This window comes from Daphnia pulicaria, chromosome 6, assembly GCF_021234035.1.
Source record: "Daphnia pulicaria isolate SC F1-1A chromosome 6, SC_F0-13Bv2, whole genome shotgun sequence".
Classification (NCBI taxonomy): domain Eukaryota; kingdom Metazoa; phylum Arthropoda; class Branchiopoda; order Diplostraca; family Daphniidae; genus Daphnia; species Daphnia pulicaria.
This window is the reverse complement of record NC_060918.1, coordinates 10,354,572-10,375,906: the sequence shown is the minus strand read 5'-3', so window position 1 is coordinate 10,375,906 and position 21,335 is coordinate 10,354,572. Positions and strand designations below refer to the sequence as shown.

Below are 21,335 nucleotides of genomic sequence, written 5' to 3'. Positions count from 1 at the left end.
GCAATAGACTGACGGATGAGATGCTCTTTGTTTACATAACCAGGAAAAAAAATAATGTAGAAGAAACAAAAGCTCAAATGGCTCCAATCACCAGGCTGTTAGCGAGGAGGTGCGTGTAAGTAAAAGAAAAAAGAAAAGAAAAGAAGAAGGTGCCAGGGCGTCACGGCGCCGCGTCTATTTTTCCCTTGATAAGATTTTGGATTGGATTGAATATAAAGAGGCGGAGAAATCGGCAGGCGCTTTTCATTTTATTAGAATTCTTTTCTTTTTCGTCGTGTCTCGAACGCGTGCGTGGAATACAATCCCCCCTCCTAGGCTCCCGCTTTATCATATCAAACAAACACCAGCAAAGTGTATGCGCGTCCAGTATCTTCTGGCACCGGTGATGGGGCAGCGCGGCTCAACCCAACAACACCAGCAACAACTGATGCTATACAGCAAAACAACAACACAAACTGCATTCCGGGACGTTGAGGCGCCGCCTGCAATGGCATGCCAATCACACACTCAACAAAAGTATAACCCGAAACGCGTGTGTCCCGTGTGTGAAGAGAACAAGGCAGCAGCAAAACGTTGAACTCGCAACTCTCTGACGGACGGCCTCGACACAACTATTTTTGTTTTTTTGTTTTTATTATTATTGGACTTTTCTTCTTCTTCTTCTTCTCCTCTTTGTGCTGGAGGTCATCATCTACAAGTCGGCCAGGCGCCCCGCCTAATTTTTAATTTTCAAAAAATGGTGTTTGCTATTTCTTTGCCAATTCAAACAACTGTTATGGGACAGATGAACTGCTGTTGTAGTAATAACTTGATAATAATATCACATTCGCAGAGTCACATCGCAACCGGCTGAGACATTAACAGGTTAATCATATGGTAATTTACTGCTGAGACTATTGATGGAGCTAGGAATAAGAACAAAGAAGAAATTGGAAAATTTCGAATAGAAAATAATAATTTAAGAAAAAAAAAATGAAATCCTTGGAGCAGATCTGCATAATCATCCGTCATATTCGTCTGGCCCTAGTTAAGGGACAAGGAAGACTGGAGACGAGGCGCCAGTAGAGTTGGATTATTCATCCGATTACAGCAACTTGCGCAAGTCACGATGATTTCCCCCCATCACCTAAATTTCCAAAATATAAGGGCCATGGACAATCCAAAATTTCTTCTCAGTAGTACGCATCTCTGCTGGCTGGATGACATAATCTTAAATAAGAATTCCCATTTTTGATTTTCATTTTGCTAAGGCACTACCTTGGATCGATCGCCGATTGCGTTAGTGCTTTCATTTACAATTAGGGGGCCAACATTAAACAGTAGCCGCTGGCGGCCAATAACTCATCAGCACATATCTCTGCTCATATCCGATGGATATCCATTTGTTAATCAAACAGGAATTAGCAAAATTATGCGCACAATAAATGCGTGTTGCAAAGTTCCCCGTTGGACTCGACAATTACACTGTCGACTGACTCTAATCAACTCTCTCTCTCTCTCTCTCTACTTTGTTTTTGAAAGCTAAACATATACTGTAGCTTGTAGCACTACTGCTACTAAATGGACTCTTTCCACCTAGAAAGAGATAGAAACAGCGCCAGCAGCAGAGGCACTATAAACGCCATTAGATTCCATCAACTCTCTCTCATCCCAACGCTCTTTTATCGACTGATAAAACTCGTTAGCAAGGACCAAAACGGCTACGGTGCAACAGAAAAAAAAAAGAGTCGAACAATGGAGAGAGAAAATAATTCGTTATTATTGCAAGGAGAGAGAAAAGGAATAATAACAACAATCGACGTGTAATCCAGAGGGAGACATTATTAGTTTTTCCATAAAAATGAATTGGCTTCTTCAAATGGCATTTGTTCCTATTGGCTTGGCTTTTACTGCACTTAAAAAATACAACACACAACAACGAAACGACAGAATTATTGCTGAGGTGCACCGTTGCACTGAGGAGTTGACGTTGGTATCGAATGGATGGGGGCCGTCATCGGTGGGAGGAAATGGGCTCGAAGTTCGTCGCTTAATCGCCCGACTTCCCCGTCCTCCTTCTCCAGCGAACGGACCAATTGAAGAAACTGCGCTGCACCTGCCGCAAAAAGAAGAAGAAACGCAAACAGATGTCGACATCAACTCTCAAAAGTCATCAATAACACATCACAACTGACAACAAGAGCGCCGATCGATTGCGTCACATTAGATCGAGTCAAGCCGAAAAAACACATGTCGTTGAATTGAATTTACATAACTAACATAAGTCGGCATGATTGTCGGGCTGAGCAAAGAAGAACTGCAAAAGGTAAAAGATATGAGAGGCAAACATCTGCTATGCACAAACATCCATTAAGCCACCATAAAGGACTGATGATGCTAAGGAATGAGAGCATAGCACATAGCAAAGTTGGATGGTCCTTCCCAAAACTGGTGCTAACCTTCAACTTTTCAACTTCTCAGTTATTCAAAATCCAAAGTATGTTTCTGTTGGTACTAATATAAAACTTTTACCCATCTATGATTCTGAGCATTCAAAGTTCATGTCCTGACCTGCATGACTTATTTTCATTTAACAAGGATTTAACATTTAGCAATACCGTGACTGCTGAGATACTGAAAGTTTGTTTTTACCTTCACCATCTCCAGGAAACCCAAAACGTTGAATAACCTAAAAAGACAAGTTGAAATCAGAGTGCTTACAAATGCGAAGAAAAATATAAAAGTTTTTAAAAAGGCCAAATGAAAGGAGAACACAGTACCTCTAGCTGGATCTGGGTAACTATGGGGAAAACCTCCCTCATGACTTTAACCATGTCGGTGCCAGCAAGCTCTCTAGCCCGGGCCAATCTCTCTGCATTTCCTGGTTGGCTCAAGGCTGCCAATATATCAGTGCATGCCTCTGTTTCAAGTTCATTGGGTTTGAAATGTCATCATAGAGATGCCTCATTGACGAAAATGGTATGATACCAAAAGCACAAAACATACCTCTAGCCTTTTCGGCGTCGAATCTTAGGACACAGTCATTCATTTTGCTTTGGTTGAGTCTTTTGATCTGGTTGTTAGTTATCCTATTGAAACTTCAAAGTAAACTATGTAATCACGTGCATATACAGAGAGTGCAGTGAAAACAGGGACTTTAGAGTCTTTGAACAAAACATATGCAACTCGCACATTAATCCACTATGGCGTTCTGTCAAAACAAATGGCTTCAAACGTAGTCTGCTAAAATTTCATTTTGCTTTGCCGACTCCGGATCTGGGATTCCGGAATTGAGCATTTTCTTGGAGGAGTATTCAATTTTCTGTTAAGTGGGAAGTCATGATTTAACATTTGAAATGTAATTGTAATTGAGTAAGCAAACGTATTACGAGAAACATTTAAACGATGTTACATAAACTTCTGAAGATTTAATCGACGGATGGATTTTTTTCAATTTTGTTACATTTTTGTTGACGAATGAAATCTAGATTGATCCCAAATGAAAACTTACATTGATTAGTTTTCTCTTTTCTATTTTAATTTTCTTTTTACCAAATTCTCTTAAAAAATTCTTTTTGCAAAATACGACCAACCGCTAGATGGTACTGGTTTGAAACAAATCCGTGCAACGCCTGTGAGTTTCCCTCTTGAATTGATAGCCAGCTTCAAATGTTTTAATTTTAATTCAAAAATTGGAATGAAACCTGTTTTCTGTTTTCTATTTTTTTTTTTTTTTTAATTTGGATTTGCGGAAAGGTACGGAATTTAGATTCTCATTTTTAGAATACAGCGCATTTATGGGAAATAATAATGACAATAATGATCGATATTCATTAATTCATTACGGTCTAATACTAAACTATGGACCATTATATATCTCACTTCCAAACTTACCCCCTGATTTATTCGATGCCCTGTTGCAGCAAAGGGCATCCATCATAAAAATCGCAACCCATAAAACTCGGCTACATCGGCTTTGGTCTTATACGCTCCGAAGTTGACTTCTCAGAGTCGTTCGCCAGTTCGCCTACTATTACCGATTACTTAATGCTGTGCAAAGCGCTCCATGCAATTTACCACTCCAAAATACCGTCCCTTTTGTCTATATTTCAATACATTTTCTCATTGAACAACTCTAAGTTATTCTATCCCAACTGTGTCTCTAATTACATTTAAGTGAGATGACAGCTTAGCCATCGTCTTCTCTGCAACATCCTATAAATTTGCGTATCATAAATAAAAAGGGTTATTTAAAAACGTCTAAAATTTAAAAAAATGAAGATCCTTCGATTTCTCCCTATCATTCTGAGAGGATAGCGCCGTCTTCTCGAATAGTGGGGGGCAGCTTCGTCTCGGTTAGAATTCCAATCGGCGAATCGGGAATCACGGGATCAAATTTTACGATGTCATAAAATGCGGCCTTGGCACGTCGATTTGTCTCGCATGATTGCAAGCAATAAATTCCCATTCAATAATTCAAAGCGATTGTTGTGAATGTTTGGCACAATGTGACCGTCATCACGTCATCCAGAGTGTCAGGTGTATGGAGGGAAAAAAGCCAAATATAGGCGCCAGTGACGTCAGATCGTTTTTCTTTTTCTTTCTTTTCTTTTTCACAAGAAAAAGTTCAGCCATCCATGTGCCTTCTTTTATTCAATCTCGTGTACATTGTCGACGACGAAGGAAACTGGAAAAGTTCAATTTTTCACTACAGGATACGTTCCTAGCCTTTTCGGCATTATATTATTTGTTCTCCCTTCATCCACTATATATACTGTGCCCGCGAGCTGCTGATCGGCTCTTCCACTCGACCGAATATCCTCTCTCTCTTGAGCAGTCTCTCCATTCCATCAATTATTACACGATTCAATCCGAATGAAATGACCCACAACAATCAAATGGTTGGATGCATAGTTCATGTTTTCGATTCAGCGCGCCCTCGCCCCTGTTTTATGCACGTCTGATCTGGCCCATTCCAATCGGGAAAACACAAAATCGACCCGAACGTTGAAAAGTCATGGATTAGTAAAGCGCCCAGCATGCTCTGTCGTTCTCAATGTTTAACTGCCACGTGTGCGTGTAATTATTAACCGAGCGATAACTGTTGTACACACTTCTTCTCAGCCCGTTTATTTTCTCATTTATTGCATACAAGATTCACGGCTTTGCGCTTTGCTCTGCTCTAATTACAAATTATGATAGTTGCGGTGGCGATCCACAAGGGCGCATCCTTACATAATAGTGCCGGAATATGTGAGGGGGACTTTGTGTTTTCTTTTTTTTTTTTAATAGAGGACTCAACAACCAAGCAACCATGCAATCAGGATCTGTGCCAAGCCAGGAATGATTCCAAAGTCTTTAATTAAAGGGAAAATCTTTCGTTGTGGGCGACGACGTTGAGGAAACGCGCGGAGCTGCGACTTTGACGCATTCGTCAGCAGCGACATTTGAACGATTTACCACATTCTGGTATGATACCACGAACGATTCTATTTACCGAATCTTTCTCGACAATAAACGTGTGCGTGTGTGTGTGGGAGTTTTTGTGCTAGTGGTGAGATAGTTTGGACTAACGAGCAACTCTCGAAGCAGCCAGCAGAAGGATCAAAGACACAGACGATCAAATAACAAGAGTCGCACATTTACCGCATTGTTAATGATGGTGTATAGTATACAAGCTCTTGTGGGACATCAACAACTTATCTTCTTACAATGTTTCACGCGCTAGAAATTTCACCAAGAAGATTTCGTCATCCAACAGCCTAGATGCAGATAACTAAACTCAAATTAATGACTCAGATTTATGAATGATGGAAATATGAAGACGGGTTATGAGAAAAATGAAAAAAAAAATCGCATTTTTTCTAAATTGAATTCTTATGGGGGCGTCTATAGATTGAGAACAGTGGTAGATCCTTGAAACTGTTTGGGGATGAGTGCGTTTCCTGCTACCTTGGGTTTAGTTTGTTAATTTGTTTTCTAAAAAGTAAGCCACAAGTTTTCTTTTTCGACCCCTTTCTCCTATTATTTTATCTTTCGTTATCGACTATTCCAGGCTTTTCCTTTCGTTATTGCGTAGTAGCGAAGTATAGTCCTTGTCAGCTGTTGTCAAGTGTTCACTGTTCAGCTGAATTTCTCCGACCGATTTTGATCCTGGCGTGAATTTTTTAAAATGTGTTTTCAACTGTCTGTGACTGTGTTTATAGGTGTTCTCCTTCATCTGTTGAACAGAGTAACTGTCAATCAGGAACCAGTTTCTTCCAAATATCTGGAAGGTTTAAATTTTTCGGTAAGTCCTGTTTGATTTACTTATTCAGTAGGCTCGCGCCGTCCCCAGATGCCCCCAAAATAGTTCCTACATACGTTGAGAGAGGAAAGTTACTTCCCACTCAAAACTTTAATTTCCAAATCGCGTGGCGTTATTCCTTAATAAGGCCAAAAAATTGTGTCGTGAATAACGTGCAGTACAGTCTAAAAGTGTGGATTTATTTCACTAGCAGACTTCCATTCTCAGCCGGAGGAAAACTTTTTTTTTAGTTTAGCCCCAAATAGAATAGTTGTTGTTGTTGTTGTTTCATTTGAAATTCGGTGGAGACTGGCCGAGGTCAAGAGGTACTATCTCTCCCGTACTATTCCTAGGATTGGATTATAATAGAAGAGCGAGTGCTCTGCTGCTAAAAGGACTTTCTCTCGCTCGTTCAAAGGGAGTGCGTAGATTGAATAAAACATTGTACACACAACAGCCAAGAAATAAGGGGACACGAGTTTCTGTTAGCTTTGCCTTTCGGCCTGTCTGTCATCCTCTGCAGGTCCAGCGACAATGTGCACCGCACCCAACAATCGAAACTGGAGCTTCTCCCTCGTCGCGTGGACGAGTGCCCAAGAGATGAGTTATAAAGTGCTGCTGCCAGGAGGCGCCGTTAGAAGCGTGGAGAGAATCTATTTTCAAACTCATTAACGTTTATAGCGCTAAATGATGGAAGGGCATCAGCCAGCCAGTCAGCGGATAGAAATGTGTGTTCTCATCTTTAATAGAACAGCTAATTGAAAAGGTGTTGCGCAGCAGAGTCGCCTGCACTTTGGTGACGCATTAAAGAATCACAAGAACAAAAGAAAACAAAAAGGGTGCTCCCCCGTAATCTGTCGCATGACGCAATGGCGCTCGTGCCGATGATTCAATAATAATAACGGAAGCCAACGTGATATGATCGATGTATTTATAGACGGTCGTGTCAGAGGGAGCCCAGCTGCAGACGGTATACACATTCATATAGAGGGGGGAAAAAACAAGCAGATAGATGAGGAAGAAGAAGAAGAAATGGACAGCAATAATGATGGCTGTACTTTATTTAAATTGAGAAAGGGGATATGTTTGAAATTTTTTGGAAACAAATTTTGAAAGCGAATTTTCTTCGGGCTGTTTTTTTTTTCACAGAACGTGAAGATCTTCGCAGGATCTCGATTTGTTCCTGTGATAATATTCGGCGCAGGTCCAAACGGCTTTGCCCAGCATCCGGCGGACCCGTAGACTTGCCGATCGTCGATTAGTTGATGATGTTATCCGATATCCACCGGTAGCGACCCCTGCTCCTGACGTGCTGATGCAACAGGATCCTTCACCCTCTCCAGCAGCACCTGCTGAACCACCCTGATAATTAACTCTGTGTTGTTGCTGCTGCTGCTGTTGTTGTTGTTGCTGCTGACGTCGACGTCCACTCCTCTTTCGGAACAAACTCCTGGACGATGAGGAGGTGGACGACGAAGAATTTGGCGATGATAGAAGCAACTGCATTTGCTGTTCCGTCTTTTGTATTTTCAGCCGGATCTGCTTGAGGATTCCGACTAGCAGTTCGTCGACGTTGTGCTGCATTCCGCTCGACGTCTCGATGTATTTGCAGTCGAAAGACGTCGCTAAAGATTTGCCCGCTGCCAACCCCAAAAACAAAACAAAAAATGAATATCAATTTTCTAGTCTTCTTTTATTCTATTAGCGTCATATTTGTTTGAGACCCAATTGTTCTGTTTCTGACGGGCTGTACACTTCAATCTTTTAGACTCGATTTTATTGACATTTTGGGCGTTTCTGGCTGTCGCCAGCAACGCTATTAGGAAATGTCCAGCAGTTCAATTTGGACCAGGCCAAACTTTTTTGACTTTGATGCCATTCTGATCCACTCTGGCGTCGACATTCTCTCCTACTAAAGTTGTATTGACGTGTCAACAACATCTATATAGACTCCTGCACCTTGTTCCGCGTAAAGCGCTTTAGGCGGAAATGTTTTTTTGCGGAAAGGGGAGGGGGGGTCTAAATTCAATCAGCCGACGGTTGACGAGTTCTTAATCATCAACAAAGTCGGCAAGAACTTCAAAAAGGAACTGTACTTGCTACTTTGTGGAAGCGGAAGACATTTGCGAAAACTTTGGTCGCCTTTGAACTTGAGGGGGTAATTCAAAACAACTTCACGTAGGCAATTTTCCGCTTCCGGTACGGAAATAAAAGTGATGGAATCTGGAATCGAATCCCTCGGTACACGAAAAATTAGCAAACCAAACGTGGGTCACTATACGTATGGCCAGGAGCGCTTTCCCCGCCGGTCTATAATAATATGGGGGGTGTAACATTTTACTATCGGAAATTCCGGACCTTGTTGGCGTTTAATAATTCCGGGAATGAGCAAATATCGGGAGCGTGTGTGTGGGCGCGGACCTTTTCCTTTGGCTTGGACGGAAAATAAGAAATCCCGCAATATAGATGTAGATTACATATTGGATTTGGAGATGAGGAGCGAAAACATTAGCATTTCATTCTCATTCCACCCGCTGGGGAATCTTTTTCGCCCATTCTCTTTTCATCAAAAGAAAAAGACGATGAAGCTCTTCCTGATGACTGTCACGTTCTCATTCAGCTCCTTTTGCCCAGCCATCGTGATGTGTACAACACACCGCCGCAATGGCTGCCTCTAGCTTTCTATTGTTTCTGTCCATTTCCTGACTCCCCCCCCCACCCTCGCTCATATATATTGGAAATGATTTTCTAGATCCGATAATATCGATTTCCCTTCCCCCCACCCCCTTGTTCCGTTTTTTGTTTTGTCCTTCCGGTTCCCGTTCCAACAGAAGCAGATGATGGAGCGATTCTTTTCTTCTTCGCGCATTCCCACCGGAGCTATTTCTTCTGTCTACACAAAAGATTTCTGGCGATATTGATTCAACAATTTCATCTTCATCTGCATATTATTCAACTATCTCGCCCTTTTTTATTTATTATCTAGTTGTATAGCAGCCGTTATTATGTAATTTAAAAAAAGAAAAGAAGAGAGGGTACCGTATAGTACGGTAGTGGTACTAGTACACTTTGCCATTTTTCTTTCGTTCTTTTGTCTCCCGTTTCCGGTTGCTCGTCTTCGTTCATCATTATATTCATTAAAGATTTCTGAGAGAGACGTGAGCGTCAATGCGTTTTTCGGCTGCTGCTGCTGCTGCTGTTAATGAGAAAATCTTTCACATTTCTTTGACTGCCTCTTTTGTCATTTTGCTCGTCCTTGTTCCTCGGGGGCTTTTTGGCTGTTGTTTATTAGGACTAGAACTTTTTCATTTCCTCAATTTAATTTCTGCTCGATATTGTTCCTCTCATCACGGCTGTTTTTTTTTTTCCAGTTATTTTTATTCATTAGATATTTCACTTGAAATGCTATTCGGATCCTTTTAAACTCCCATTTGCGTCATCCTTTTTCCCATTAGCATCACAGACGGACCGTTTCCGCCTCGTTTAATTCTCAAGGCCTATGCCGCAGTTCAGTTCGCTCTATGGTTTAGTCGCAAATTCGGGGTTTGGATTTTTATATTAAGTTGTAAAAGACCCTTGAAGCTCTGCGACAGTAAATGGATGACGGATATGCTGACGGACCACCGAGTGCCGCCAGCCCGAGGTAGAAAAAAATAAAAATAAAAATAAAACGAGAGAAAAATTCGGTTGACAGTCATTTGGCAGCAGTTGCGACGTCCTGTTATTTTCTTGCCATCTAATGGAATTTGGTCAGAAACAAAAAGAAGAACGGACGATCCGCACAGCCTTTAACTGATCTACGGGCCTCTTTTATACCCATGTTTTAAAAAAAGAATGGGTTCCTTATACTATTTCTCTTTTTAATGGACCTATCGGCGAGCTGTAATATTGAGCCAAGAAGAGGTTTTTCCCCACTCTTCATCACCATCAGTTTGTTTGGCTGCAACATAACTTTTTCCCGCCTGTAGATTATTCTCTTATTGATTGCATCACACGCCCCAGCCACTCTCCCTACCGACCGTAATAACAGTTCTGCCCATATACTACACGGCCTATATGAGCAATGGATAGCAGATGGAGGGGCACTACAGCCATTTCTATTATATTGGTCTGTATGGCCGCCGCCATCCATTGGCTGGTTCTTTTCCTATATTGATCTTTTTTTTTTCTCTCGGTCCTATATATATATTGATGGTATTGGTTTATCCGTCTATATGCGGGACGCAATTGAGGAGGGAAGACTCTCTCATTCCATAGATAATTGGTTTGGCCGAAATGCGTTCCTACAGCAGTCTAGACTCCGGCGACTTTTTTCCTCTGCTGCACCACCTGTGTCCTCCTCCCCCCCCCCCCCCCCCCCCCCCTATGGATGGCCCCCCATTATAATCCGGCCAGCTTTATACTCTTGACTGCCTATTTTTGTCTTATTTCTCCATCTCAAATGATTTTCACTCGCCTTTCTGAGACGCGGTGCTGCCAGTCGATACAGCAGCAGCAGCAGTTAATGTCGTCATCAGTTCACAAGCATCTGTTGGAATCATGCAGCCGTCGCCTGTTTTAGAAGGAACAATCCCCAAGTTGCATGAGAGCCCGGGGTACGATTTGCTCGAATAATTCCAGTTGAATTCAAAATCCCCGGCATATCCTCTCTCTCTCCGTTATAATACCCCCCCAAAAAAATAAAAAACGGAGCCGAGTTGTACACAGCAGCAGCAGCAGCAGCTCGGCTCATTGTCTAAAAAATATTAGAAAGCACAGAGAGATCTCCAGGGCGATTCTCCGCCCTCGTACCGATCGATATGGTTATAGGGGAGCAAAATGGATGGTGGCTGCAGCGGCAGCAGCTTGTGTACGGTGATATAGAACAGCAGTTTCTTGCTGTCACGATCCTTTTCACTCCCGCGATTAAATTCTTTTTCTTCCTTTTAGACAAATCGATCCTTCAACATCCTACACACTCCTCCTCTTGTATATAGCGCGTCCTTTTAGAAAAAAGACTATGGGGTCCTGATACGATTTGAAATCGCCTCTTTTTGGGTTCTGATTTTGTCTTGTTTCTTGGTCTTGACACGCGACTTACGTACCTTGCGGAGAAATGATTCGGCAGCGGACCAAGTCGATTTTATTGGCCACCAGGATGACGGTGGGTGGCGGGAGCATTTGAAACGGCGACGTCCGGCTGTTGTTGCTGTTGCTGGGTGTCAGGGAATCGTCGACAGGTAAACTGATTGTGTTGTGACGCTGGCGGCAGTAGGAGGACGACGATGTTGAGCTGTTGCTATTGTTGGTCAGCGAGTGACGCCACAGAAAGTGGAGGATCTCTTCCACTTCGCGGAGACTTTCGGCGTCGACGACGCTGTGTAAAACAAGGGGGAATTTTAATCAAAATTATTAGTTGGGAAGATTCGATTGGCTTATTTCGGTCGTTTTTTTACCTGTAGACGATGACGTAGGCGTGCGGATTATACGTCGCTATGCAATTCTCCACCTGATAGGTAATCAAATATGTAACTGACGTTAATGCTATTTCAAGGTAATTTTTAAGATTTCCCCGAAATGAAATTCATTAGCAACTCCACGTCGCTGCGTGAATCTTAAACGATTAATGAGATTCTTATTTGATCCGCCCCGTAATAATAATGACGGCAGTATCCATCAGTCGGCATCAACTTATAGAAGGTTAGGGGCTCTTAAACACAAATACCCTTTTATGTATCCACCCCTGTAAATTTCAGCCACCACTTTGATCTGACAGTGCAACTAACGGAGATTGTAGCCATCTCAAGTGAATTGCCATGCGGATGCTGCGGATGCTGTTGCCAGCCGTTGGGTGTCGGTCGCGGGGCAGTTGCGTGTTCCGCTGAACTGCTCGGCAGTGTACTTGGAGTGTGTCCTCTTTGACCCTGCGGCTGCAGGATCGTCTCTGAGACTCGCCTTTGGGTCTGCTAGACTCTGAGACATCTCTGACGTTGCAGGAACTACTTGAAGGACTTTATTTTTCTCTCTTTCCACTCTTGTTCCTTGATCTTTGCTTCGGTCCACGCCCAACCACTTTGCCATTCGTCATCATATTTCCCTTTGATCTTTTTCTTCTGAGGCGACTCTCCGCTTTCATTTCTCATTAAATATGGCTCGAATCGAGAATTGCATATGCTCAGTTGCCTACCGAACTAGTCGTCTTGTATTTATCTAAATCTTTTCGAGTTGTCGCGGCAATATATTGACATGTATATGCGACTTTTGGGTCATGTCTATAGCGGCGATGGCAAACTTTCCCCCGTCAACTTTTATGTCGTTGGACACACGACGCGCTCACCGACGGTTCAATACAACAAGAAATGTAACGCAATATATCATATTTCCTGAGCTCTGCAACTTTTGAATTTGCTCGTCTCTTGTGCGTCTTCTTCTTGTTTTGTGTATCAAATTTCAAACCTTCCGCCAGCAGCGGCTGGATGGGTGAGTTGGGGGGAGTACAATATATTAAGCCCCGGTGGCCTGCACGAAATGTCCCGTAACTTTGGCGATGAACACTGAGAGAATCTAAAAGAATAATAACGAACGCGGAGCGAGTACATATATATTATAACAGTCGAGAGAAAGAGGATGTTAAACTGGTGTAATACCTGCCCGGAGGGGTATTATGGGAAAAGTTCCACATGTTGTGTATACGCTCTGTTTATTGCCGACTGATTCAGAATGGGAAATAAGATGTAAGGCACGCAGGCGAGATGACCGTGTCTATATAGTCTAAACACGACATGTTTGGTTCTCTCTTTTTTTAGTCTGTGACATTTGCGATGCAGACAAGCTTGCTTGTCTGCTGCTGCTGCTGCTGCTGCTGCTGGTTTGAATATTGCAGCATCGCAATGAGACGCGGTTGAATGCGTATCATTTTAAATAGATGCGTCCGCCACAATAGTGTACGCATATGCTTTTAGAGCGAAAGGGGTTTATTATTAGTGAGATGGCAACTTTTTCCTTGTTCATTCGGTAGAATTTCCGTCAGTTCTTTCCATCTATTTTTAAGCGCGCGCGCGACATCTCAAATTTCATTTGAGTTCTCCATTTTTTTTTTTTTTTTACTTTTACCGGGAAGCCCAGGCGAATAGCGCCGAGTCATCATCGAATTTGTGAGAGAGCAAAATCCAATTGTGAACTTTCAGCCAACGAATATTTCCTCTGCTGTTATTACGCAGTGGGGAAAATCAAATCTTATTACAGTGACGTTTGCGACGAAATTTCCGTTATGATTGGGATCAAGTTCCTCAACAGTAGATACTATACCTTCGTCTCAAAAGTTGTACCTGCACCTCGGCTCTATCTTGGTGGGATTGCAGTAGGTATATATCAATGTTAGTACGTCTCTATAAAGTTGTTGGACGCGGTACTTAATTATGAATAGAAGGATGGCCAATAATAGCGAGAATATTGGAAGCTCACCGATATTTCGCCGTGCGGATGATCGATGAAAATCAATTGAGATTCCTCGCCGTCCAGGAGAACCGAAACGGAACGGTCGCAGGCGTCCTCGTCTGTAAAAACAAAAGACATTCGTCGTCGTCGGATCATTTCACAGTCGACCCCGGCCATAATAATCAAATGAATTGATTCGATTTCGAAATGAACTTTATTGCGTGTCTACCTAATGAAGCTTCGTACGTGTTGAGGTATTCAGACGTCATGAATTGGGCCGTCAGGGCTGTTTTACCAACGCCGGAAGCTCCGAGCATCAGAACTCTGAACGGTTCAGCTGTGGCTGCCCCCAACGAATAAGGGCCCGATGGCGGCGACGGGCCAGCTGTTAGATATTGTTGTTGATCAGCTCCGACCATCAGCAGAGATAACGAGGCTCGTCTGCTGCTGGATGATGACAGCGGCACGGCGGCCGGATGCTGTTGAACTTGATCCATGGACGAGTAGTGCTGATAGGGCGCAGACGAGTAGTATTGACCCTGTTGTTGCTGGTAGTGTTGTGGCTGGTACTGATACTGCTGGTGGGGTTGTTGGATGGGCGGCGGTGATCCGGCAACATTTTCCGTACTTGATCAGTAAGAGAAAAAAAAGCCAATTGCATTTGATGTGAGCAGTCGAATAGAAATAAATAAATTGTGTCACGACGACCCTATCAGACGACGACAGGGCGCAATGTCGTTCGGTGTTTATAAGATAGTGCCCACCTACGCAGGTAAAGTGCCGCTTTATCAATTCGTTTTAGGTGGTGTATAGAGGGGCGAGTGATTCTATTTATAGGCCGGAATCTACGCAGTGTAGTATATAGTCTACCGGTGCGTCAATTGCCTAGTCTGTAAATGCAATTGACTAAGGACCGAAATGCAATTAAGAGTGTTGGCTATTTCGGGACTGCTGTGTTGGATGCATCCAATGCAGATAGCCAAACTTTTACAATTGCATTTGCGGAGATGGGGGTGGAGGGATTAGAGAGAATGACAGCTTGTTATATACAAGTATTCGGAGCTAGTTCTTCGGTGCGCTTATTGTTCTGTCGAAAGAAGAAAGCAAATAACAATTGAGCAGTGACGTGGAACTATCCAGCAGCATCGGCATCAGCAGCCCTATAGCACATGTCGTCATTTTCAATCTTATTCTTTTAAATTGTGATGGCCAACTGTGTAGGCCAATGCGAATCTCATCCGCGCTGATTATTTCGAGCTTTATTTCGGTGAAATGATTTGCAAAACAAAATAGGAAAAAAGGATCATTGTGTTAATAATCAGAGATGGCGCTCAGCCGCACTATCCTCTTTGATTTCATGGGACGACAATCTAAGCCTGTCGTGTGTGTGTGCAAATAAATAGAAAAGGGCTCGAGTGCATCACCGCCCTATGCTAGTGTATAATAATAACAACAACACAAAGAAGATTAGTGTACCTAATTGGCCCCGACTGTTTTTTTTTTTCAAAGGGGGAAATCCTGCGCGGCGTCTATACGCAGAAAAGTTCTATTGCTATTGTAATGGGAGATAATATCAAATTTAAATAGCAACAAACAGCCCAGGCTCTGCTGACATGTTTTGTTCAAAAGCATTTTCAGATTCGCTGTAATCCCCCCGCCCATTTCAACGTGATTCCTCATTTATTATTTACCGATGCGCCGTCAGTTTTCGTGTAAACCCACAGCCAATCGGCACAGGCTTGAGTGCATCCCGTGTTGAACATTGAAAAAGGGGATCACCGACGCGGGTCTGTGAACCTTTCTCCGAAATGGAAACGTTCCGTGCATCAACAAGAATATTATTCTATCCAACATTCTCATCATTTTTAATAGGCCGTCGTCGGAATTTTATTAGTTCGAATAGAGGGAGGAGGATAATAACGTGTATAATGTACGTATATAGCCATAACCAATAGTCCTGCGATTGAATAAATACGTTGATTTTCCCACAGTGGCGGCCGGAGCGGTTGATATACTACACACGCGATCCGAGTATCGACGTCGATTTCCCTATAGATTGCCGCCGCTGCCGTCTGCCATCACGCCATCGGCTGCATTTGGTGGTGTTCCTATTCGTTGCCTACGGGCCGCACGGCCGCCACCGCCGCCATAGAAAAAATTCATAATTGATATTCCACCTAGCAGCAGCAAGTTTGTGTATTTATACATCTGGGAAATGATGGTGTATTTATAGACCCGTCGTCATCCTCCGCCTATACATAGATAATAAGAACGTGTACTTTCCTTAACTTTTTCTTTTTCCTCCGACCCTTGCGGGATCAGCTTGAGTCTGCGGACAGGTTTTGATTTTGTAGTGCGTCAGCAGATCCCCAACAACAACAACCGACAGTCTATGCGCGCATTCATGTAGCGCTTCATTGCCTGGCAATTTTCTTATCCAAATTGCCGTTCTATATCCATGCGCAATTTGCTATTCTTTTTCTTACACACCATATTCCTTTAGATATTTTCCACCCTTGTATAATTTGATACGTATGTTCTATTTAGAGACGCTGGATTCGCCCCTTTTCTTTCCCCCGACTCGAATTTGTACCTCGGGGAAAAACTCTGAGAATATATAACCAGTCGCCACGCAACAGCACCTCCTCTTCAAACAACACACACGTAATGTTTTCGGCTCCCGAACGCGTTGCCTGGCGCTCTCGCTTCGCTATATTCTATAGTACACAATTTAATGCGCGCCAGTTGAGTTACGATGGAGAGTTCTATATTTTTGACTCGCTCCTTTTTGTTATATATGCACTATATACTAGATCGGAGAGAAAGTAAAAGTTCATCAAGTTTGTCCGGTTGCTGCATGTGTGTGTATAGAATGGGTGTATGCTGATGCGTGTGACACGCATCTCACGAGACGCAACCAACAAAAGAGACTTTTTTGTACACATAATACGGGCGGAATTACAGTGACTTTTGAGGCTGTTCAAGGAAACTGAGCCGCGTGTGCAACTGGCACTTCATTTCCAAACGTGAGTGGATGTCGTCCACAACGTTAGCGAGCCTCGTCAAGTTTGGTTTTTTCAGTCTCTGCCCAATTTTTGTGTGTGTGTGGGTCTATTCGTGACCGCGCTATTGTGCTGTCCTCGTTTTAATTCATGCGGGTGTTTGAACTAGTTATATGACGAGCGCTGCAATAATTCACGCACGGACTTTTTTGCGTCTTTCCAAATGCAGGGGGAAGTATTTAGACATTAGCCCAGGTTAGTAGGGAAAAGTTGGACTTGGTATGAACTGTATAAGCCCATTAGAGACGGTGACGGAGCATGGCTGAACAAACAACAACAACGTGCGCATCTCTCCAGTCCGGCAGCAAGTCACTGGACCTACTACGTATAAGACTCTGATGTGGGTGATCGTAAAATAACGTCTGTATAGCTGCAAACCCCCCCCTTTTGCTCTTGTTTGGACGATCTATATAGCCTTTCGCCTATAAAAGAAACCTATAAAACTTACTTGTGCACACAGACACATGGTAAATATACACGGACACGCAGGAGCAGCAGGAGCGAGAACGTCTGGTTGAAATTGTTTACCAAATAAATGTGTGTGTAGGATAGACGGCGATTTTTAGTGTTGCACGACGAGGCTATTTTCGTTCAGGGTTGATTGTTTTAAATAGGAAATTTGTGAAAGTATATATATAAGCTGATCCTGCTGGGTGGGGGGGTCACATGAAAAGCGCAGAGCTTATATAACCTTTGCTCGCATATTCACTATGTTATACTGTATAGCCGCTTTTATGCCGTCAGACGATCTATAAAAACCTTTTTTGCAATTGAATCGGCGTTCACCGGGGTCCATCGGGACATCTATAAACGTGAGTCCCAGCACCATCAATATAACTAGTACACACAGTCGTCGTCGTCGTCGTCGTCATGATAATAACACTACAAAGTGGGGCTGTATGCGATATGCCCAGCTGTGCAGCCGTAATGGCCAATTCAGCAGCAGCAGCTCGGAAATATAAGACGTAAACTCGTGCGTGTTTTGATGACTCACTTTGTTTCTCCCCCCCGTCCGTTTTGTTTTTTATTTTGTTGCGTGACATCAAACAAGAAGGAAATTGAAATGTTGATATTATCATGTGTACCTGATGCTGGATGTGCTGGAATGTTGGCTGATGGCGCCGCCGCTCTGCTGTTGTTGCTGCTTGTGGGATCGCAAGGATCGACGGAAGGAATCGCCTCGGTTGACGACTTTGTTACTTTTGCCGTGTACGATAAAATGCCTCAACAGGTAATAATCGGCTTCATCACCTTCGCCTCCTACCGTCTGTTGATTGTTGCCGTAATAATGTTGTTGTTGCTGTTGTTGCTCCTCTGCGTTGATTGCCGTCGTCGCGGGATCGACCCGGTTGGTTCCCGGCAAACTGGTCCCTCGAGGACGGACCTTGATGGATTGCTGATGCTGCTGGACACTGTTGTAGTCGGCCAACAACTTTGGCTGATTGATTGAACTGCTGATGTTGTTGTTTCGGTTGCTTGTTGTTGTTGTAGTTGTAGTTGTACTGCGGGGAGCCACACGGACCGATTGCGAGCGAACGTGATGATGTTGCGACGTCGACGACGGACGATGATGACGCAGCGATTCCTTATTAGTACTCGTCTGCCCGGCCGACGATTCCAAACTCGGATTGGACGGCCGATGATGAAGCAACTCGCTGGCTGTTCCGCCGAAACTGTTGTTCTGCTGGAGTCGGCGGCCGGGAGCGGCCAGCGAGCCGAGGGCTCCCGATGGTGATTTATTCCTCATAGGCGATGCCGGAACTAATTCCAGACGCTCGATCGAGACATTGTTTCGCCCGCTGCTGGCCGTCTTGTTCTTCTTCTTCCCAGAACTGTCGGCAGCACCTGGCACGTTCAACCAATTACCAGCGACGTTATTATTGATTGCTCCTGCTGGACGTGCCGACGAGGTGGCCGATTGATTCCGCGGCTGCTGCTGCTGCTGCTCCTCTTCAATTCGACAACGTCTTGTCGGTGCCGATCTCTCGCGGACCAGGCCACGTCCGGTCACGGACGTTCCGCCCTTATAGACGTCCGTGAACACGTTGGACGGCAACACGGTTAATGACATGGGCACGGCGCCGGCCGACGAATGTCGACGACTCAAACGAGAGGCCCTGACCAGAGCGTCTTGCTCCTCTTCATGTTCCTCTTCTTCTTCGTCGTCGTCCTCGTCGTCATCTTCGTCGTCGGAATAATGACAACCCTTATCGGCCGACGAATGACGCTGCTGGGCCGTCCCCGTGTCGTCGCTCTGCTGATGACCACCGGCACTGATTATCACGTCGAGATGTTGCGCTCCCGACGCCGACGGACTCTGAAGGGTTGGCTCATCTTCAAAATGCTGATGGTCATCATTGTCGTCGGTCATTCGGCCGTCGACGGCCACCAATGGAGACGAGGAGGAAGAAAGTTGACGGGCGAAATCATCAGAAAGGGACGACATCATCAGCACGTCCTGTTGTTGTTGATGTTGGTGGTGGTGACGTTTGCGGACGTTGTTGGGCGTCAGGATCGTCACTTCGGCCATGATTGGCGCTGGATGATTGTCACCGCAATTCATTCTTGATAGAAAAACCACCCAATTCAAACACTCTTCTCCGTTGGAATTGCCACACTCGAAAGGAATGAATTCGTACCGGCCATGAATGCGTTCCGTCTGGCAGCTCACGGTCACGTTCGCGTTGGTTTCGGACAAAGTTGAATTTTGGACGACTAAACCAAATACAAAAGTGGGAACGAATATAGCAAATAGAGACTCGGGGATATATGTTGTGTCAAGTTCTTGACTGCTGCTGCTGCTGCTCACATTCGATCCCGACGGACTGTTGGCCGCAACAGAACCGAGTCACTCCTGCGCGCGTGCCGTTTTATAGTCACTCGGTTGGTATACACACACACATTTGAAGTTGCCTCATGTATAGAAGAGACCGTGGACGCGCATGACCAAATCCACCACCACCGGGTAAAAGAAAGAAAGACAAAAAGTTTCCGCTCGCTGCAGGATCCTCCCCGCCGGATAGTCCATCATATCAACGAAAGTATCGTCACCACTCGAAACTGTTTAGTACTAGTACTACTACTACGAGACTCTGAGATGTGTGTGCTATACATATTGCATTTTCCTCGAGACCAACGCAATATATAATATCGGCCCGTCACTCGGCTTCGATCCTTCCATATCAATTTATTTATGCCCATAGGGGATTATTTGCTATTTATTGCCTAAGGACTTTTACTCAGTTTTCTGTACTGGGCTAGGAATTGATTGAAGAGAAACGTAAAACAATTATGTTATATAATTGATTAATTTCTGGAAAATGTTGTTTTAAGATAAACAATTCATTTTAATTAAAATATCTACATCATTTTGTATTGTATCCCACATTTTGAATTGCTTTTTCATTTGTTAATAAGGAAAACATATTTTCATAACGAATGTGTGTGTTTAGGGAAAATCCAAGTTGGTTGGTACACGTGCGGACTTCCAACTGATTGACCTGCCACCTGGTGAGCAAGTTCTCTTCGTAACAAACGCTACTCGAAGATCCGTCTGTTAAAATTTTAGTCCTTTCGGGCATCGTCATCGTAAGTTTTGATTCATCCAATTTTATCATCAGCATCCATTATATTGAAATAATGGCTTGCCTACCCGTTTTCCAAGCTTTTTCACTTTACTCGGTGTTTTTTCAAATTGCAGAAGGAGTTCCATTTCAGCAATTAAAATCATGTCTGACATGGAAGGGTAAGTTTGGTGATCATTCCACTGGTTGTTTATATTTCAATAACTTAAACTCAGTTGTATTTTGAAAACGTTTGTTCAAACTATAATTTAGTCAAAATTGTAATCCCGAAATTTTAGTTTCGTATGTACATGCTAACTACTGATTGCTTTTAAAAGTCGAGTGTTGTCACATGTCCTGGGTGTCATAACTAAGTTAATGGTAACCATTTTATTTGTTAATTACAGAGGTGATGTGTTGAGTGCCCCAGTTGCCGGTGGCCCAATGGATATCAACACAGCTACACAGGAGGTTCTGAAGAATGCCATGATCCATGATGGTTTGGCCCGTGGTCTCCATGAGGCTGCCAAGGCTTTGGACAAGTAATGCTCATGGTTATTCCAGTTTCCTTCACAGTTGACTAACAAGTAAAATTTGATGAATAGGCGCCAGGCTTTGCTCTGCGTGTTGGCTGACAACTGCAGTGAACCCATGTACAAGAAACTGGTCACCGCTCTCTGCCAAGAACACAACATCCCCTTGATGAAAGTTGACAACAACAAGAAGCTTGGTGAATGGGCTGGTCTTTGCAAGATCGACAAGGAGGGCAAGGCCCGCAAGGTCGTCGGATGCTCCTGCGTCGCCGTCAAGGATTGGGGTGTTGAGACCGAGGCAACTGCTGTCGTTCTCGATTACCTGAAGAAGCAGTAAATTTCAACGACTGACTTCGAACGAGTTTAACGGGATGTGTTTACCTGCTGCTCATGTATCATGTTGTGCATAAATATATCCTGATTGAAGTCGACTGTGTGATTCTTTATTGGAATAGTAGTTATTGAAATGATTCGGGGTTTGGTGGTTTTCGGAATT

The 21,335-nt window shown here is 43.7% G+C and overlaps 3 protein-coding genes across 4 annotated transcripts; 1 reads left to right on the top strand and 2 right to left on the bottom strand.

The window, feature by feature from the left end:
* Window positions 1–1,735: 1,735 nt before the first annotated feature.
* LOC124343365 (protein C10-like) lies at window positions 1,736–3,241 on the bottom strand. The gene is made up of 4 exons (XM_046796701.1): window positions 2,986–3,241; window positions 2,760–2,899; window positions 2,632–2,668; window positions 1,736–2,095 (listed from the first exon to the last, which is right to left on the bottom strand). The coding sequence occupies exons 1-4, from the start codon at window positions 3,026–3,028 to the stop codon at window positions 1,932–1,934; spliced, it is 384 nt and encodes a 127-aa protein (XP_046652657.1). The 5' UTR covers window positions 3,029–3,241; the 3' UTR covers window positions 1,736–1,931.
* Window positions 3,242–7,174: 3,933 nt separating this feature from the next.
* On the bottom strand, window positions 7,175–20,018 carry LOC124343151. Of its 2 annotated transcripts, XM_046796340.1 has the most exons (7): window positions 19,383–20,018; window positions 17,829–19,307; window positions 13,911–14,308; window positions 13,709–13,800; window positions 11,701–11,753; window positions 11,350–11,621; window positions 7,175–7,905 (listed from the first exon to the last, which is right to left on the bottom strand). In XM_046796340.1, exons 2-7 carry the CDS (start codon window positions 19,304–19,306, stop codon window positions 7,409–7,411), a joined length of 2,790 nt encoding a protein of 929 aa, XP_046652296.1. In that variant the 5' UTR covers window position 19,307; window positions 19,383–20,018; the 3' UTR covers window positions 7,175–7,408. The 2 variants fall into 2 exon arrangements, with proteins under 2 accessions (XP_046652296.1, XP_046652295.1); XM_046796339.1 differs by having other exon boundaries at window positions 17,829–20,018.
* Window positions 20,019–20,195: 177 nt separating this feature from the next.
* LOC124343362 (40S ribosomal protein S12-like) lies at window positions 20,196–21,270 on the top strand. The gene is made up of 4 exons (XM_046796697.1): window positions 20,196–20,331; window positions 20,444–20,488; window positions 20,714–20,848; window positions 20,912–21,270. The coding sequence occupies exons 2-4, from the start codon at window positions 20,472–20,474 to the stop codon at window positions 21,174–21,176; spliced, it is 417 nt and encodes a 138-aa protein (XP_046652653.1). The 5' UTR covers window positions 20,196–20,331; window positions 20,444–20,471; the 3' UTR covers window positions 21,177–21,270.
* Window positions 21,271–21,335: the final 65 nt, after the last annotated feature.

Coding starts and splice junctions, on each gene's coding strand:
- LOC124343365 (XM_046796701.1), bottom strand. CDS start 3,028: ATGAATGACTGTGTCCTAAGATTCGACGCCGAAAAGGCTAGAG. Junction 2,669..2,759: donor TTACCCAGATCCAGCTAGAG/GTACTGTGTTCT, acceptor TTGTCTTTTTAG/GTTATTCAACGTTTTGGGTT. Junction 2,096..2,631: donor GTTTCCTGGAGATGGTGAAG/GTAAAAACAAAC, acceptor TTTTTGCGGCAG/GTGCAGCGCAGTTTCTTCAA.
- LOC124343151 (XM_046796339.1), bottom strand. CDS start 19,306: ATGAATTGCGGTGACAATCATCCAGCGCCAATCATGGCCGAAGTGACG. Junction 14,309..17,828: donor TCCAGCACATCCAGCATCAG/GTACACATGATA, acceptor TTACTGATCAAG/TACGGAAAATGTTGCCGGAT. Junction 11,622..11,700: donor GCCTACGTCATCGTCTACAG/GTAAAAAAACGA, acceptor TGTTTTACACAG/CGTCGTCGACGCCGAAAGTC.
- LOC124343362 (XM_046796697.1), top strand. Junction 20,849..20,911: donor GCTGCCAAGGCTTTGGACAA/GTAATGCTCATG, acceptor TTTGATGAATAG/GCGCCAGGCTTTGCTCTGCG.